At 46.2% G+C, this 18,416-nt stretch overlaps 1 protein-coding gene across 3 annotated transcripts in view; it reads right to left on the bottom strand.

The window, feature by feature from the left end:
- Nucleotides 1-17,945, bottom strand: part of PEDS1 (plasmanylethanolamine desaturase 1) — a 42,039-nt gene extending 24,094 nt beyond the window's left edge. The window contains exons 1-2 of one of the 3 annotated variants that reach the window (XM_072110605.1): nt 17,530-17,945; nt 542-661 (exon numbers count right to left, since the gene is read on the bottom strand). In XM_072110605.1, the coding sequence (XP_071966706.1) occupies nt 542-661; nt 17,530-17,743 (334 nt within the window). In that variant the 5' untranslated portion in view covers nt 17,744-17,945. The remainder of the gene's footprint in view (nt 1-541; nt 662-17,529) is intronic. The other 2 variants (XM_072110608.1, XM_072110606.1) reach the window with 2 other exon arrangements.
- Nucleotides 17,946-18,416: the final 471 nt, after the last annotated feature.

Here is an 18,416-nt window from a genome sequence, read left to right as displayed (position 1 = left end):
GGTAGGCTTGAGAAAGCGCCACACAGGCGCGAAACGGCCCGTCGCTTGCCGCGGTCTGCACAAATGTCCACGTCTACACTCTGTGTGTCCAAATAAATCTTTCTGCACGAATCCGGTGAGTGCCGCTTTTCTGCTTTTTCCACTATGTGATTTTGCCTTCTTAGCTTTTCATTAGCTGAGCACCACCTTAGTGCAGCCTCGATTCCTATTGGAGTAAGGCGAAAAGGGATGAGTGTCCTCAAGGGGTAGTGCAGGGCATCCATCTCATTGTGTACATGCCTTGTTACTTGGTGACCATGTGACATTTGGTATTTGCCAAATCGTGTAATAATGTGAAAAATGGCCAGCACCTGTAGACTTTTAAGAATAATTTAGTAGATGAAAAATTGTCTCCAAGACGTGTGCAATCACCACACCTTTGCCCATTACCTATTAGGGATGACACACAATCTGTGAGCTGAGCAAAACAGCCCAGAACACAGCTCCATTGGAGTGTTAGGAATCCAAAATTTAATTTGACACCTTCATCAACCTTACTTACCAACACTAAGGACAATGCTAACTGTGTGCTCCAGACTAAAATAACGGACCAGGTAACAGAAGTTGAAGGACATCAGGAGGAAGCAGAGAATTACAGAGACCCATTCTTGTAACCTCTTCCCTGCGGAGAAAGTACAAACAGATTATAGACAGGTTATAGGCTGACCATGGATAAAGCTCTTGCTCTTAACCCCAGGTGATAATATAGTGCATTTATGATAGTCCTGTAGAGTTTACATGTACCTGGCAGGACATAGGCCAGCAGGCCTATATAGAGACATCGAGGTCAGCTGTCACCATCTAACAGCGGGAGGAGGTAATCCATCATCAGTCTAGATGCATCCAGTGATATCTGCATCTTTCTCCATCTCCTGTTGACTTTAATGGAATAGTGTGGGCCCCAAGTGCAAAACTCATTAAAGAGGACCTGTCACCTCCAAAACAGATGCCGCAGTGTTAGACTGCCAGCATAATTGGAAACCTCAGATAACGCTAACAAACACTTCCACGCTGTACACTAGAAAAGCCTGACCACTATCAAAGCGGTCCAGTGTATTCATGAGGTGGGGGTCTGAGGCGCTGCCTCTTCCCCGGACCGCCCTGCTCACTCCATAGGCTAGCGGTGACTGCCGCGCGCCATGCCCCCTTAAACCAGTCCCCTCATGAATACGCTGGACCGCTTCTAGGTTTCCGATAACGCAAGCAGTGTAACACTGCTGAATCTGTTTTAGCACTAGAAGATGGTAACACGTTTCTTTTCTCAGCTTCTGGCTAAAAGAGTTATAGGGGTTTGCCCATAAATAATTCTCAAAATGTTATCCCCTAGTGATGTTTACACAATAAAGATCATTTTTGACCCCTTACTTTAAAATTTTACACATGATGTTTTAGGTCACTGATGTTCAGTGTAAGGCGTGGACTCTCTAAAAAGACATATTGTGTACTCAGGTTTATATACACTTTCATTTAGCTTCTCAACATTCTATTAGTGTCTGACACAAAAAAAAAAAAAAAAAAACACACGACATGAGACAGATCAGAGAGAAAGATGTCTACCTGACCCTAAACTCAGAAGATACAAGGTCAGGTCTAGGGGCAACCAAAATTGTGTACACCAGGACTGATTGTAATCAGACAGGTTGTAATTTTATCTGTGAAATTCTGTATTTTTGTTAATAACATTGAATTAGAGAATGTATTATTTTGTTATCCTGAGTATATTTAAGAAAGGGGTCTTTATGGGAGTATCCCTGTAATACAATTCAACCAATAAATTACAGGCACCCCAAAATGGACACAAAATTGCAACTTGTTTCACAAAAAAAAAAAAAAAAATACCCTCAAATGACTAATACATGGAAAAATGAAAAAAAATGGTTATTTAGAATTTAATATGTGAGAAAAGGGAAAAGGTAACCATGTCCTGAAGGTCAAAAGTTAATGGGGTTAAGACAGGGCTAGATGCAGACATGCATTGATGGCAGTACCATCTATGATGCATGATTATTTCCCCTAATAGATTATATTTGGTGTCTTTCTCTGGATCAACACTGTACCTAGTAAGCACGGGGAGTTCTACAAATAGATGCAATATTACACTATATTGTCTTTTCAAACATGTCTGGGAAAGCGACATCTTATTAACCTTTCAGCTGGTGCAAAAATTCTACATTATATATTGGTCTAAATGCAGACCAAGTGGAACAAATGAGTAGCCACAGAGCACTGAAACATCAACCACTAGAGATGAGCGAGCACTAAATTGCTCGGGTACTCGTTATTCGAGACGAACTTTTCCCGATGCTCGACCAAGGCTCTGCACAGGGAAGCTTGGCCAAACACCTGGGAACCTCAGAAAAGGATGGAAACACCACGGAAATGGACAGGACAAAGCAGGGGCAGCATGCATGGATGCCTCTGAGGCTGCTTAATCGCACCATTATGCCAAAATTATGGGCAACAGCATGGCCATGACAGAGTGACCGAATGAGGCTAGATAGCATCTAAAACATGCAATAATTGACCCTGACACTCTAGGGGACGGCATGCAGGCTAGAGAGTGTCATGGCGACATACCCTAAATGGACTCAGGCTTCACCAAAGGAGGTGAGCAAGAAGCGCTGAAATGATATCCTATGTGAATAAAAGGTTGTCGGTATATTTAGTCGATAACACAGCATGGTGGTGACATAGTGACCAAGTTCCATAACATATCTGGTGAAACACCCGAAAAATGAGCCTGACACAGCTCTTTTGATAAGGGGACGACATGTGGAGGCAGCCATGGAGACGACTTCCATGATTAAGAGCGACAGTATGGGGCATTCATATTGCGCTGCTATGATTGCAACTTCAGGTCTCCAGCATGGCGGCGACAGATAGACCGAGTTCCACTATGTATCTGGTGAAACACCTGAAAATTCTGCCTGACACAGCTCGTTTGATAAGGGGATGATGTGCTGCATATCCTCTCGTGCTCCAGCGTCTGGGGTGTAGAGAGTTGAAATGAGACATTGGTGGACGCTGTGGAGGCAAAATGGACAGGAAACAGCAGGGGCAGCATGTATGGATGCCTCTGAGGCTGCCTAATCTTGGGATGGAGCTGGCGGTCCACTGCCAGGCGAGCTTTCGCCTGTCCAAGCCCCTGTCTCTTGGCTCCTCCCCACCCAAATGGGCCTGGGGGCCAGAAGCGTTTACTTTGAAAAAATTATAATTTTCAAAGCAGGCCGGGTCGTTTGAATATTTCACCTAGGAATAATGGAATAGCATAGTGGTTCGATTTTTAATTGTTTTTACGGAAATGGTTCCATGATTAAGAGCGACAGTATGGGGCATCCATATTGCGCTGCTATGATTGCAACTTCAGCTCTCCAGCATGGCGGCGACAGATGGGCCGAGTTCCACTATGTATCTGGTGAAACACCTGAAAATTCTGCCTGACACAGCTCGTTTGATAAGGGGACGATGTATGGAGGCAGTGAACTAGTAGTAGATTAAAGGTGCTGCAGTTAAAACTATGTTAGTTGTATCTTGGGATGGAGCCGGCGGTCCGCTGCCAGGCGAGCTTTCGCCTGTCTAAGCCCCTGTCTCTCGGCTCCTCCCCAAACAGCACTTCTAAGAACCTTTTGTATAAGATCAAGTGTAGTAGCGTTCTTATAAGTTTGGGTTATGGCGGGTGAGGGGAATGTAAACAGATGCGCAAGAAGCGCTGAAAAAATATCGGTAAATGATAAAAGTTTGCCAGTATATTTTGTGGATTACACAGCAGGGTGGCAACAAAGTTAACAAGTTTGATGTGGAATCCATGAAAACAACCCAAAATTCTGCCTGACACAGTTTGTTTGATAAGGAGACCATTTATGGAGGCAGCTATATGGACGACTTTTGGAGCCAGCTAAAACGACGACATGTGGAGGCTGCTATGGAGACAATGTGGCAGTCCAAAAAAGTTTTCAAACCAGAGGAGCAGGTAGGTGGTCCTCCAGAAAAATTAAATACATAGAGTACTATAGCTAGAGCCAGTTGGCCCTGGCAAAAAATAGCCAGTTTCCTCTGCTTTAGTGTACAAAGAGGAGGAGAAGGAGGGCAATGAGGAGGAGGAGTGCATACATTATTCAGGTTGAGCTTCTTTCACCTGGTGGAGAATGAAAATCCTGAGAAATCCAGACTTTATTCATCTTGATAGCGTCAGCATGTCAGTCGACAGTCGTGTACGCTTATCGGTGATGATGCCACCAGCTGCACTGAAAACCCGCTCGGACAACACGCTAGCGGCAGGGCAGGCAAGAACCTCCAAGGCGTACAGCGCCAGTTCGTGCCACATGTCCAGCTTTGAAACCCAGTAGTTGTAGGGAGCTGTGTGATCATTTAGGACAATGGTATGGTCAGCTACGTACTCCCTCACCATCTTTCTGTAAAGATCAGCCCTACTCTGCCGAGACTGGGGACAGGTGACAGTGTCTTGCTGGGGTGACATAAAGCTGGCAAAAGCCTTGTAAAGCGTACCCCTGCCAGTGCTGGACAAGCTGCCTGCTCGCCTACTCTCCCTCGCTACTTGTCCCGCAGAAGTACGCCCTCTGCTGCTAGCGCTGTCAGAAGGGAAATACTGTTTCAGCTTGTGCACCAGGGCCTGCTGGTATTCATGCATTCTCACACTCCTTTCCTCTCCAGGGATGAGAGTGGAAAGATTTTGCTTGTACCGTGGGTCCAGGAGAGTGAATACCCAGTAATCGGTGCTGGAATAAATTCTTTGAACGCGAGGGTCACGGGATAGGCAGCCTAGCATGAAATCTGCCATATGCGCCAGAGTCCCAACGCGCAAGAATTCACTCCCCTCACTGGCCTGACTGCCCATTTCATCCTCCTCCTCCTCCAACTCCTCTTCTTCTGCCCATACACGCTGAACAGTGAAGGACTGAACAATGGTCCCCTCTTCTGTCTCGCCAACATTCTCCTCCTCTTCCTCCTCCGATATGCGCTGAGAAACAGACCTAAGGGTGCTTTGGCTATCAACAAGGGAATCTTCTTCCCCCGTCTCTTGTGACGAGCGCAAAGCTTCCGACTTCATGCTGACCAGAGAGTTTTTCAACAGGCCAAGCAGCAGGATGGTGAGGCCGATGATGGCGGCATCGCCACTGACCATCTGTGTTGACTCCTCAAAGTTACTCAGCACCTGACAGATATCAGACATCCACGTCCACTCCTCATTGTAGACTTGAGGAAGCTGACTGACCTGACTACCAGTTCTGGTGGAAGTTGACATCTGGCAGTCTACAATCGCTCTGCGCTGCTGGTAAACTCTGGATAACATGGTTACTGTTGAATTCCACCTCGTGGGCACGTCGCACAACAGTCGGTGAGCGGGCAGTTGGAGGCGGCGCTGCGCTGCCCTGAGAGTGGCAGCACCTGTGCTGGACTTCCTGAAATGCGTACAGATGCGGCACACCTTCGTGAGCAAATCAGACAGATTGGGGTACGTCTTGAGGAAACGCTGAACTATGAGATTTAACACATGGGCCAGGCATGGCACATGTGTCAGTCTGCCGAGTTGCAGAGCTGCCACCAGGTTACGGCCGTTGTCACACACAACCATGCCTGGCTTCAGGTTCAGCGGTGCCAGCCACAGATCGGTCTGCACCGTGATGCCCTGTAATAGCTCTTGTGCGGTGTGCCTTTTATTGCCTAGGCTCAGCAGTTTGAGCACCGCCTGCTGTCGCTTAGCGACGGCACTGCTGCTGTGCCTAGAGCTACCGACTGATGGCGCCATGCCCGCGGATGGTAATTCGGAGGAGGTGGAGGAGGGGTGGGAGGAGGAGGAGGCATAGTAGGCCTTTGAGACCTGGACCGAGGTAGGCCCCGCAATCCTCGGCAGTATATGACCAGCCCCAGGGTCAGACTCGGTCCCAGCCTCCAACAAGTTAACCCAATGTGCCGTCAGCGACATATAGTGGCCCTGCCCAGCAGCACTCGTCCACGTGTCCGTGGTCAGGTGGACCTTGTCAGAAACGGCGTTGGTCAGGGCACAGATGATGTTCTCTGACACGTGCTTGTGCAGGGCTGGGACGGCACATCGGGAAAAGTAGTGGCGGCTGGGGACCGAATACCGAGGGGCGGCCGCCGCCATGAGGTTTCGAAAGGCCTTGGTCTCTACCAGCCTATAGGGCAGCATCTCCAGGCTAAGCAACTTGGAGATGTGGACATTGAGGGCTTGGGCGTGTGGGTGGGTTGTGCTATACTTCCTTTTGCGCTCCAGCGTCTGGGGTATGGAGAGCTGAACGCTGGTGGATGCTGTGGAGGATCGTGGAGGCGAAGATGGGGTTTTCGCACGGGAGGTGTTTGGGCCGGGGTCCTGGGCAGGGGGCTGACTAGCAGATGACACAGGGGAAGGAGCAGTGGTGTGCCCGGCCGGAGGTGAACGGGCTTGGTGCCATTGAGTGGGGTGTTTAGCATTCATATGCCTGCGCATACTGGTGGTAGTTAAGCTAGTAGTTGTGGTACCCCTGCTGATCCTGGTTTGGCACAGGTTGCACAACACAGTCTGTCGGTCATCCGGTGTTTCTTTAACCCCTTAACGCTCTGCGCCGTAGCTCTACGGCGCAGAGGTATAAGGGATGTATGAAGAGGGCTCACGGGCTGAGTCCTCTTCATACAGAGGTGGGGGTTTTTGCATAATGCATAAAACCCCCACCGCTAATAACCGCGGTCGGTGCTAGCACCGATCGCGGCTATTAACCCACCCCGTTGCCGCCGGCAAAGTCGCCGGCGGCATTAAAAAGACGGCGGCGCGTGGGCGCCGCCATCTTTTTTTCGATCGCCACGCCCCCGAACGTCATCGGGGGGCGGCGATCGGTTGGCATGGTAGCCTCGTGTCTTCTTTTGACACGAGGCTATCTTGCAGCTGCAGATTCGTTACAATGAGCCAGTGGCTCATTGTAATGAATGTGCTGCAAAAATGCCATATATTGCAATACAGAAGTATTGCAGTATATGGTAGCAGCGATCTGACCATCTAGGGTTAATGTACCCTAGATGGTCTAAAAGATAGTGAAAAAAAAAAGAAAAAAAAAAGTTTAAAAAATAAAAAAAATTAATAAAATATTAAAAATTCAAATCACCCCCCTTTCCCTAGAACTGATATAAAACATAATAAACAGTACAAATCACAAACATATTAGGTATCGCCGCGTCCCAAAATGCCCGATCTATCAAAATATAAAAACGGTTACGGCCGGCGGTGACCTCCGAGGCGGGAAATGGCGCCCAAATGTCCGAAATGCGACTTTTACACCTTTTTACATAACATAAAAAATAAAATAAAAAATGATCAAAATGTCGCACAGACCTCAAAATGGTAGCAATGAAAACGTCGCTTCATTTCGCAAAAAATGACCCCTCACACATTTCCGTGCGCCAAAGTATGAAAAAGTTATTAGCGTCAGAAGATGGCAAAAATTTTTTTTTCTTTTTTGTACACATTCGTTTAATTTTTGAAAATGTATTAAAACACAATAAAACCTATATAAATTTGGTATCACCGCGATCGCACCGAACCAAAGAATAAAGTAGGCGTGTTATTTGGAGCGAAGAGTGAAAGTCGTAAAAACTGAGCCCACAAGAACGTGACGCACGTGCGGTTTTTTTACAATTTTTCCACATTTGGAATTTTTTTTCAGCTTCGCAGTACACAGCATGTTAAAATAAATAACATTACGAGAAAGTAAAATTTGTTACGCACAAAATAAGCCCTCACACAAGTCTGTACACGGAAAAATGAAAAAGTTATGGATTTTTGAAGTTGGAGAGCGAGAAATGAGCCGAAAAACCCTCCGTCCTTAAGGGGTTAAAGAACCTCCAGACTTCTGAAAATCTAGCCCTCGCCACGGGAGCTTGACTACGGGAAACATTTGGTACTGATGCACCAGCTCTGGCCCCGCCTCTCCGTCTGGCCCCACCACTGCCTCTTTCAACCTGTTCTGCTATAGGACTCGCCTCCTTCTCAGAAGCACTGTGTTCACCCGGCCTATCAACCCAGCTTGGGTCTGTCACCTCATTATCCTCCGATCCCTCAGTCTGCTCCCCCCTCGGACTTCCTGCCCTGACAACAACTTATTCACTGTCTGACAACCGTGTCTCCTCATCGTCCGACACCTCTTTACACACTTCTTCCACTTAGGGGAAAAAATGGCTAGAAGGTTGGAGGAGTGTTTAAACTAGAGACCTGGGGGGAGGGCAACTACACTTGTGCAGGGCAAATAGACGGTGTACATAGAGAGCTGGGAAGAGTCATAGTCCATGGGGGAGGAAGGGGGGCTGGAATGAGATTGGGGAATAAGGACAAAAGGAATACGGACAGGGAAAACCATATAAAGTGTATGTACACAAATGCCAGAAGCCTCACAAACAAAATGGAGGAACTGGAACTCTTGATGTTGGAACGGAAATACGATATAGTGGGTATCAGCGAGACATGGCTGGACAGTAGCTATGACTGGGCTGTTACTATAGATGGTTATAGTCTTTTTAGAAAGGATCGTATAAATAAAAAAGGGGGAGGGGTTTGTTTATATGTGAATTCTTGCCTCAAGCCCGTCCTGCGAGATGACATCAGTAACGCAAATGTGGAGTCCCTATGGGTGGAGATAAGAGGAGGGAAAAAGAATAATAAAATATTACTAGGGGTTTGTTATAAGGCTCCAAATATAATGGAGGCAGCAGAGGAAATGCTGATAAGTGAAATGGATGCGGCTTCAAAGCATGGTGAAGTACTTATCATGGGGGACTTCAATTACCCAGATATTGACTGGGGGGCAGAAACCTGCAGGTCCTTCAAAGGTAGCAGGTTCTTGTCAACAGCAAAAGACAATTACCTGTCGCAACTAGTCCTGGAGCCAACAAGAGGGGGGGCACTGCTGGACCTTATCCTTACCAACAGACCTGATAGGGTATCAAAACTACAGGTTGGGGGGAACCTGGGGAATAGTGATCATAATATCATTGATTTTGTATTACGCTTTACTAAGCACGTTAGTGAAGGGGCAACCAACACTCTAAACTTCAGGAGGGAAAATTTTCATCAACTAAGGGAAGACCTTAAAGGCATAGACTGGGATAATGCTCTCAAAGACAAAAGCCCCCCCCAAAAATGGGACTTTTTCTCATATATTCTGAAAAAGTCCTGTGAGAAACACATACCTTATGGGAAAAAGCATAAAAGAAACAAGAAAAAGCCTATGTGGCTAACTAGTCTTGTAAGGAAAGCAATAAGCGAGAAAGATAAAGCGTTTAAGGTGCTAAAACGTGAAGGTAGCGATGAGGCATTACAGGATTATAGAGAGAAAAATAAATCCTGTAAAAAGCAGATAAAGGCTGCAAAAATAGAGACAGAGAAATATTGCCAGGGAGAGCAAAAATAATCCCAAATTATTTTTCAAGTATATAAATGATAAGAAACTAAAAACAGAGAGTGTGGGTCCCCTTAGAAATAACATGGGGGTCATGGTGGAAGGAGATGAGGAAAGGGCCAATCTACTGAATGTCGCCTTCTCAACTGTTTTTACCCAGGAAAATCCCCTGGTGGAAGACACAATGAGGAATAATGTAAATTCTTTTTATAATGTCAACAGTTTAACCCAGGAAGAGGTACGGCGCCGCCTCGCATCCACTAAGATAGATAAATCACCTGGGCCAGATGGCATACACCCCCGGGTTCTGCATGAATTATGTACGGTGATAGACAGACCGTTATTTTTAATATTTGAAGATTCACTGAGGACTGGAATGGCGCATAGCAAATGTGGTACCAATATACAAAAAAGGATCAAATAGCGATCCTGGAAACTACAGACCCGTAAGTCTAACTGCTGTGGTGGGGAAAATATTTGAGGGGTTTATTAGAGATGCTATCCTGGAGTATCTCACTGTGCACAACCTTATAACCCAGCGTCAGCATGGGTTTATGAGAGATCGGTCCTGTCAGACTAATCTGATTGGTTTCTACGAGGAGGTAAGTTCAAGACTGGATCTGGGGGACGCTGTGGATGTTGTATATCTGGACTTTTCAAAGGCATTTGACACCGTGCCACATAAAAGGTTGGTATATAAAATGAGACTGCTGGGAGTAGGAGAAAATCTGTGTATTTGGGTAAGTAATTGGCTTAGTGATAGAAAACAGAGGGTGGTCATTAATGGCACATTCTCAGATTGGGTTGATGTTACCAGTGGAGTACCACAGGGGTCAGTATTGGGGCCACTTCTTTTTAATATTTTTATTAATGACCTTGTAGTGGGTTTACACAGTCAAGTTTCAATATTTGCAGATGATACTAAGCTGTGTAAAGTAATAAATACTGAGGTCGATAGTTTAGCATTACAGAGGGATTTGTGGAAGCTTGAGGGATGGGCAGAGAAATGGTTGATGAGGTTTAATGTAGATAAATGTAAAGTTATGCACTTGGGCCATGGAAACAAAAAGTATAATTATGTTCTAAACGGTCAATTACTTAGTAAAGCTGAAAAGGACTTGGGCGTATTGGTGGATGGTAAACTTAATTTTAGTGACCAGAGCCAGGCGGCTGCTGCTAAAGCAAATAAAATAATGGGATGTATCAAGAGAGGAATAGATTCTCATGATAAAGACATAGTTTTGCCCTTATACAAATCCCTGGTCAGACCACACATGGAATATTGTGTACAGTTTTGGGCACCAGTATATAAAAAGGATATAGTAGAGCTGGAACGGGTGCAGAGGAAAGCAACCAGGATTATTAGGGGAATGGGGGGACTAGAATACAATGACAGATTACAAAATTTGGGATTATTCAGTTTAGAAAAAAGACGACTGAGGGGAGACCTCATTAGAATGTACAAATACCTGAACGGACAGTACAAGGATCTCTCCAAAGATCTTTTTATACCTAGGCCTGTGACCAGAACAAGGGGGCATCCTCTACGCCTAGAGGAGAGGCGATTCTACCATCACCATAGACAAAGGTTCTTTACTGTAAGAGCAGTGAGACTATGGAACTCTCTGCCGCAGGAGGTTGTTATGGCGGACTCTATGTACATGTTCAAGAGAGGCCTGGATGACTTTCTGGAGAGAAAAAATATCACAGGTTATGTGGATAAAACATTTATTTAATTCTTGAAGGTTGGACTTGATGGACTTGCGTCTCCTTCCAGCCTTATATACTATGATACTATGATACTACGTCAATAATGTCATCATCACCCACAGACTGCGACCGGTGGAAAACCTGGGCATCGGAAAATAGCTCAGCAGCAACCGGACAAGTGGTTTGTGACTGTGGGAAGGGTCCAGAAAACAGTTCCTCAGAGTATGCCGGTTCAAATGCCAAATTTTGCTGGGAGGGGGCAGACTGGGGGGGAAGGAGGCTGAGGTGGAGGAGCCGGAGGAGTGCCGATTTCGGTGACATGGGTGGACTGCGTGGAAGACTGACTGGTGGCCAAATGGCTAGAAGCATTGTCCGCAATCCACAACATCACCTCTTCGCACTGTTCTGGCCTCAACAGTGCTCTACCACGAGTCCCAGTAACTTGAGACATGATGAACCTAGGGAGTGTAACTCTGCGGCATTCCCCTGCTCCCTCATCAGCAGGTGGGGTCTCACACAGCCCAGGACCACGGCCTCTGACCCCTGCAGTAGTTGGACGCCCACGTCCTCGACCCCTAGCCCTCGGGTTAAACATTTTCCAAATTAAAGTGTAAACTTTAAAAAAAAAAATTTTTTGTGTTTATTTTTTTATTTATTTTTTTTAAACAAAACGATGCTATCCTATTGCTATGGCTAGTTTCTAACCTACACTGACAGCACACAACTGGATTTTGTGCTGTGCATGATGACTTTGAGTTATAAAAAGAAAAACGTAAAAAAAATAAATAAATCAGCAGACTGTGCCTAATTCAAATCAAACCCCTAATAAATTGTCCCACTTTGGTGTTTGAGGTGGATATGTTTGTCACTAAGAGCTAAACACAACGGTCGCAAGTCTCCCAGCAAATTCCTCACAATATGGTACTAGCTGCACTACTAATGCCAGCAAGCCCAGCCACAAGCAAACAAAAAAAAGGAAAATATAACGCTATTGTAGGCCTAAGTAAGCCGTTGGGGTTCTCCTATGGCTATTTTCTAGCCTACACTGAAAGCACACTGCTTTGCAAGATTACTTTGAGCTATAAAAAGAAATAAAGGTAAAAAAAAATAAATCAGCAGACTCTGCCTAATTCTAATCAAACCCCTAATAAATTTTCCCACTTTGGTGTTTGAGGTGGATATGTGTGTCACTAAGAGCTAAACACAACAGTAGCAAGTCTCCATGCAAATTACTCACAATATGGTACTAGCTGCACTACTAATGGCAGCAAGCCCAGCCACAGGCAAACCAAAAAAAAAAGTAAAATAAAACATTATTGTAGCCCTAAGAAGGGCTGTTGGGTTCTTGTAGAATCACTCCTGCCTAACACTATTCTAATAGAACACCCTAACGCTTTCCCTGACCAGCAGCAGCTCTCTCCCTAGCGGCATCCAGACACAGAATGATCCGAGCAGCGCAGACAGGGGCTAGTCTATTCCAGGGTCACCTGATCTGGCCAGCCACCACTGCTATTGACGTGTAAGGGTACCACGTCATGCTGGGTGGAGTGCAGAGTCTCCTGGCTTGTGATTGGCTCTGTTTCTGGCCGCCAAAAATCACAACGGCGGGAGATGCCATTTTCTCGAGCGGGCGAAGTATTCGTCCGAGCAACGAGCTGTTTCGAGTACGCTAATGCTCGAACGAGCATCAAGCTCGGACGAGTATGTTCGCTCATCTCTAATCACCACTGAAAGTCACCATAAGCCGAATTAGCCTCTGATTAGTGGGGTATTGACATGTCCCATTATAAACCCATGAGGTCTTAAGACAAGGACTTAAGACAACTGTCTAATGCTCTGAATTTGCAATTTTGAAATAGGAGTTAGTTATATCCAGTGCAAAAAGTTAGGCACCAAGATCATAAACAGTTTGTAATGTAAGTGGGGGAGTATATGTATGACACACAGGACAAGAAGGTTCAGCAAGGGCGTGGAGATAATGAGTTAAAGTAGTATGGAGAGGAGGAAGAGGCAAGGCCATTCTAGGTTTCTTTACTGTATCTAGGACGCTGACTAAACAATTAGCCTGCACCCCTTCTCCATAAAGCAAAACAGACACATGACTCCTCCTCCCTTCAAAGTGAGGTAAAAAGAGCAGGAATGAGTAGAACCTGCCATTCAACCTGTCACCTAGTTGCAGCTACCACACCCAAACCCTTTACAATTGATCGGCATATCTACAGGGTCAGCATCGTATACTTTTTTACATCACAAAAAACGCTTACACCCAATAAGTGTTGGGGCAGTATGATGTTTTTGCGGATAGCATACTGAACCATTGATTTCTATTCCTGCTTAAAGGTCTGTATTTTTCACTGATATGCAGACTTATTGCAGCATGCACTATTTTATTCTTACATGGGGAGCACAGACCTCCGTAGAAGTCAATGGATACGAAAATAAAACGGATGGGACACAGATGACGGTCAGTTGTCTCTCAAACAAGTAAATTAGAAACCCATCCATTTTATTTTTGCAGACCTTAAAAAAAAAAAAACACACAGATGTGGATACAATAAAACTGCACTCGGATATCACATGTCTCCAATTTTTTTCTTTTTTTTTTTTTTGCAAACACACCCGTCTGAATGAGACCCAAAGCCACATACAAATCTGTAGAAGAAAGAAGTATATTGTTCACCGCATCAACGTCCTTGCCCGCTCTTTATTAGCGCACATCAAGCGCCAAGAGTGAAGTTAGATTAAACAGTACCTTTCTTGATGGAAAAAGGTGTGCTCGTATTCCACGCTCTCACTCAGCTTTCTTCCGGTCTTGCTGGACGAAAAACTCCGGATCGTTGTTTGTTACCGGTGCGTGGGTAAAATCCTCCGACCAGGAACTGCTGCCACCGTGTGGTGTGTTCCACAAATTTCGCGGTCACTCCGGTTCACTCGTCAAAAGGAAGAGAAGATAACACGCGATAGTGCAGACAACTTTTGTGGTAATTATCGCGTGTTATCTTCTCTTCCTTTTGACGAGTGAACCGGAGTGACCGCGAAATTTGTGGAACACACCACACGGTGGCAGCAGTTCCTGGTCGGAGGATTTTACCCACGCACCGGTAACAAACAACGATCCGGAGTTTTTCGTCCAGCAAGACCGGAAGAAAGCTGAGTGAGAGCGTGGAATACGAGCACACCTTTTTCCATCAAGAAAGGTACTGTCTAATCTAACTTCACTCTTGGCGCTTGATGTGCGCTAATAAAGAGCGGGCAAGGACGTTGATGCGGTGAACAATATACTTTCTTCTGTTGAATCTTTAGGTGTTTTTGGACTTTCTCACCTGTGTTCCCCTGCGCCGCCCCCCCCCCCCCCCTATCGAATGTTTTTTCCTTTACATAATAGGTTAAGGTTTGAGCTTTTGTGAAATTTTTGTTATTTGTACATACAAATCTGTGTCTGCAACTCTGTATGTTGCCGTTTACCAAAATGACCTTGGCTGACAGTTGCAGTCAGAAGTCTTAGGCTAGGTTTCTATGTGGACAGCAAATAAAGGACTTTTTCTAAAGGCATGAAGAGGACTTGTGACAGCAGTCCTGGATGTTACTATAGTACATGATGTGATGTAAAGAAGGATCAGTATAAAGTCTGGGATTCACTTCTCAGGACCAGGTGAATGCAAATTGTTATCTGCAATCATTTAAAAATCAATTGATGGTGAAACATAAAATCTGCAGTGTAAGGCCCAGTTCACAAATGTATCAACCAGAATAATGGAAGGATGACGGATGCGTTAAAAAGCTCATTGATTTAAATGGACTTTTAAAGACTTCAGTTTGAGTGCTTGTTTGAACCACTTCCGTTTGAGCAGTAAACCGGAAAAAATACTAATGCAGTTAGAGAAGCCTTAGGCCCCTTTCACACTTGCGTCTTTCACGCACGTTTTCTGCGCGTGCTTTTGATGTGCAGAACTTGCATTGCACTCTGACCCATTGTAATCAATTGGTCTTTTCAGACTTGCATATTTTTTTAACGCGCGTTTAAATCTCGACATGCTCTACTTTTGCAAGTCTCGCGCGTGAAAAACGCACTATACAAGTCTATGGAGACGCATAAAAAACGCATTGCTCTCTGAGACACATGCAAGTGCAATACGTTTTTCATGCATCAATTGCCATAGAAAAGATAGAGCTCAGTCCTGCGTCCATTTCACGTGCATTTTCTGCGTGTGAAAAACGCATTGAAATTGCATTAAAAACGCGCATGAAAAACTGAGACACTGAACAAACTCTGACTGAAAACTGATTGCACTCTGATGCAAAATGCGCGTTTTTCACTACCAAACACTGATCGCACCCTGATCAAACTCTGACGTGATCTGCAACCCAAGTGTGGAAGGGGCCTCACGGAAGCAGACATTTTAATGGAACTGTTTGACTTCCAGTATTATTGCTATAGTGATGAAAGCTAGTTACTAACAGAGGTCCAGACTCAAAAGTGTGACCTGGGCTTTAAAGGAACCTGGGCTTTAAAGAGCAGGCCCGTGCCTGTTTCGGAGCAGTGACCGCGCAGGCGCGGGCCTGCTCTTTTGCGCATGCGCAGACGGCAGGATCGCCGGACGAGGGCGCGCAGCTACGCGGAGCTGCGCGCCCAAGATGGGTGAGTAGGAGGGGTAAAGTGGCTACCGGGGCGTGGAGTAGCCGCCTCGTGTAACCTCAGAGGCGGCTACTCCACGCCCCAGTAGCCGCATAAGTAAATTTGAATATATGTGTAATAAAAGTTATCAAAAAAGCGTGGGGACGTTAGGATTAGCCCTTAAAGGGCTATGCTCACGTCCCATTGATCCACCTACCACCCAATCTACCTTTACAGGTAGATTTGTGGTGGTAGGTGCCCTTTAAGGAAATCTACCATTTGTTTTTATGCCAAACATACATTGAGAATGCTGTAGCGAGACCGATACAGAAACATATTGTGTATCTTCCTGAACTGAGTGGTTTTGCTAAAAAAAAAACTATTATAAAATTTAGGACCTTGGGAAAGCTGGCTTCCGTACATAGACACATTACTTCCAAATACACAGGAGCTGCCTGAACTGTCCAGACAGTACTAATTAACCTTGAGCTGGATCACTCATACACAGTAGCTAAGGGATGGTGATGAGATTGATTACTTCTGCCTGTCAAGGACAACACAGGGATGACGTATTCTCGGCTTATGCTGGGAAGGGCAAGGCAAGAGATAAGTTAGATGAAAGTTTACCTTTCTGTACGCAGAGCTATGTCCCTAGTCGCATGGGAGGGGCCAATGAGGAGTGGGGCAGACATGTATGACGTCCTGAAGGGGAAAACGATGGGGGGAGGCGTTATAGGGGACATGGTTTTTTTAAAATTTTTATTTGAAATCAATGCCAAAGCAGTTTCATGAGGTTGGGGGTGGGGGGGTTTGAACCACTCCTCTCTGGCCACTCCCATGGGACTAGGGACACAGCTCTACAGAAAGGTAAAGTTTGATCTTACTTATCTTTTATTCAGAAAAAGCCAGTTCTACTATAAAACTATTTGGCAATGTGTACACTATTCTCTACGGGGAGCCATAAAAAGGGTTCCTTTAACCTGCAGGTTCCCTTTAACCTGCAAAATGATGTGGCATCAATGCTAGAAAGGATCAGAAAAGAAGTGATAGAGGCTGCCGGACAGACTGCCGGACAGGTCGGCCACCGCAGGGGAAGGGCCGGAGGGTCCCGACCGGCGGACAGGCCGGCCAACGCAGGGGAAGGGCCGGAGGGTCCCGACCGGCGGACAGGCCGGCCACCGCAGGGGAAGGGCCGGAGGGTCCCGACCGGCGGACTTTAGGAGGCTTACGTTTTCTTCCATGGGATGAGAATTTGCTCTGGTGAATACACTGGGATAACTGGTGTAATGAGCCACCCATCAGAAATGATTGGGATAGTGCGAAACTTTGCATTAGGAGGAGGGATATTCCTTTATATTTCTTTTGCCGAAAACACCTCTACTCCAAGTATGAGAGCTACATCCAAGAGATGAAGGTGACTGGCTACTGAGACCATAGGGTGAAAGAATCGGGAAGGGATAATGTGTATCCAGAAGATTGGGGGATACACATAAGATGATGAAGGGGAAATACGAAGCCACAAACGAGGCATATGAAACCAGTCGCTATGGAGACCGTTATCTCCTCAAGTGGCAGTGACTGACAGTGAAGATTGTCAGGAGGTTCTGCAGCAGCCCAGGTCTCTGCTTCCCAGGCTGACACCGGTCTCTGGAGGCAGTTGTGATGTGAACGTGGGTGTGTTAGGTGAGGGCGCCGGTCCCCAGACACGTGAGTGGCCCCGGGTGTGTCCGCGCCCCCTCAGACTTGCATTTGTCAGCTGCTTACCTGGAGAGTAAAGTTCCGCTAGCTCCCTGGCCCCTGCATGCTGAGAGCCCCATCTAGGGGGTTCCGGCCGCTCCTGCCGCCCGCTCCATGGCAACTCTCCCTCCTCGGCCATCGGGCAGAGCCGGGGGTCACTGACGGCTCCTCCGTGCTCCGTCCTCGCCATGTTCCCGGTCAGCCAATCACAGGGCATGCAGTCACCCGCTCGATCAGTCATTGGAGATGGCGGAAGAGGGACGGGAAGTTCTGGCCAATTGGGTGAAAAGAACGTGAATTTACGTCCAATCGGCGTTTTCGCACGCAAGCTATGCCTGTGACATCTGACCAGTAGAAGGACAGAGGGCTCCTGAAGCAGGGTGGTGGCGCAGAGAAAGCCTCAGTGGGCGGCAGCCCGTGTGCAGCTGGGAGGAATGTGTTGCTGTGCAATGCCGGAGCCACGTCCCTCTTCTCATAAGGACACCACCCAGTACTAGTTGCATAGTGTGTAGAGCATGATGTCACACACTAATGACAAACACCGGCTATACAGCACTGCTAGACCGATGACCTGACACTGGTATTGGTGCTGCTTCTTCTTCAGAACTTGACTCTTCTGCAGGGCTTTGTGTTTTTTTTACAATACAGCAGACTGGAGTCCAAGATTAGCAGTGTAAACAGACAGATTTCTTATATGTACTTAGGATAACAAAATAACACATTTTGTAATTCACTGTTATTAACAAAAATACAGAATGTCACAGATATAATTCAAGCCTGTCTCTCTCAGTCCTGGTGTACACTATTTCAGTTGCCCCTGGTTTCCGGCCCTGTGACTTGTGACTTCTGACTTGGGGCCGGTAGTTGTGCCGCATCTGCCATGAGGTGAGATGAAAAGGCGGCAGAATGCGGAG

This window comes from Engystomops pustulosus, chromosome 6 (assembly GCF_040894005.1).
Source record: "Engystomops pustulosus chromosome 6, aEngPut4.maternal, whole genome shotgun sequence".
Classification (NCBI taxonomy): Eukaryota; Metazoa; Chordata; class Amphibia; order Anura; family Leptodactylidae; genus Engystomops; species Engystomops pustulosus.
This window is presented reverse-complemented; position numbering and strand designations above follow the sequence as displayed.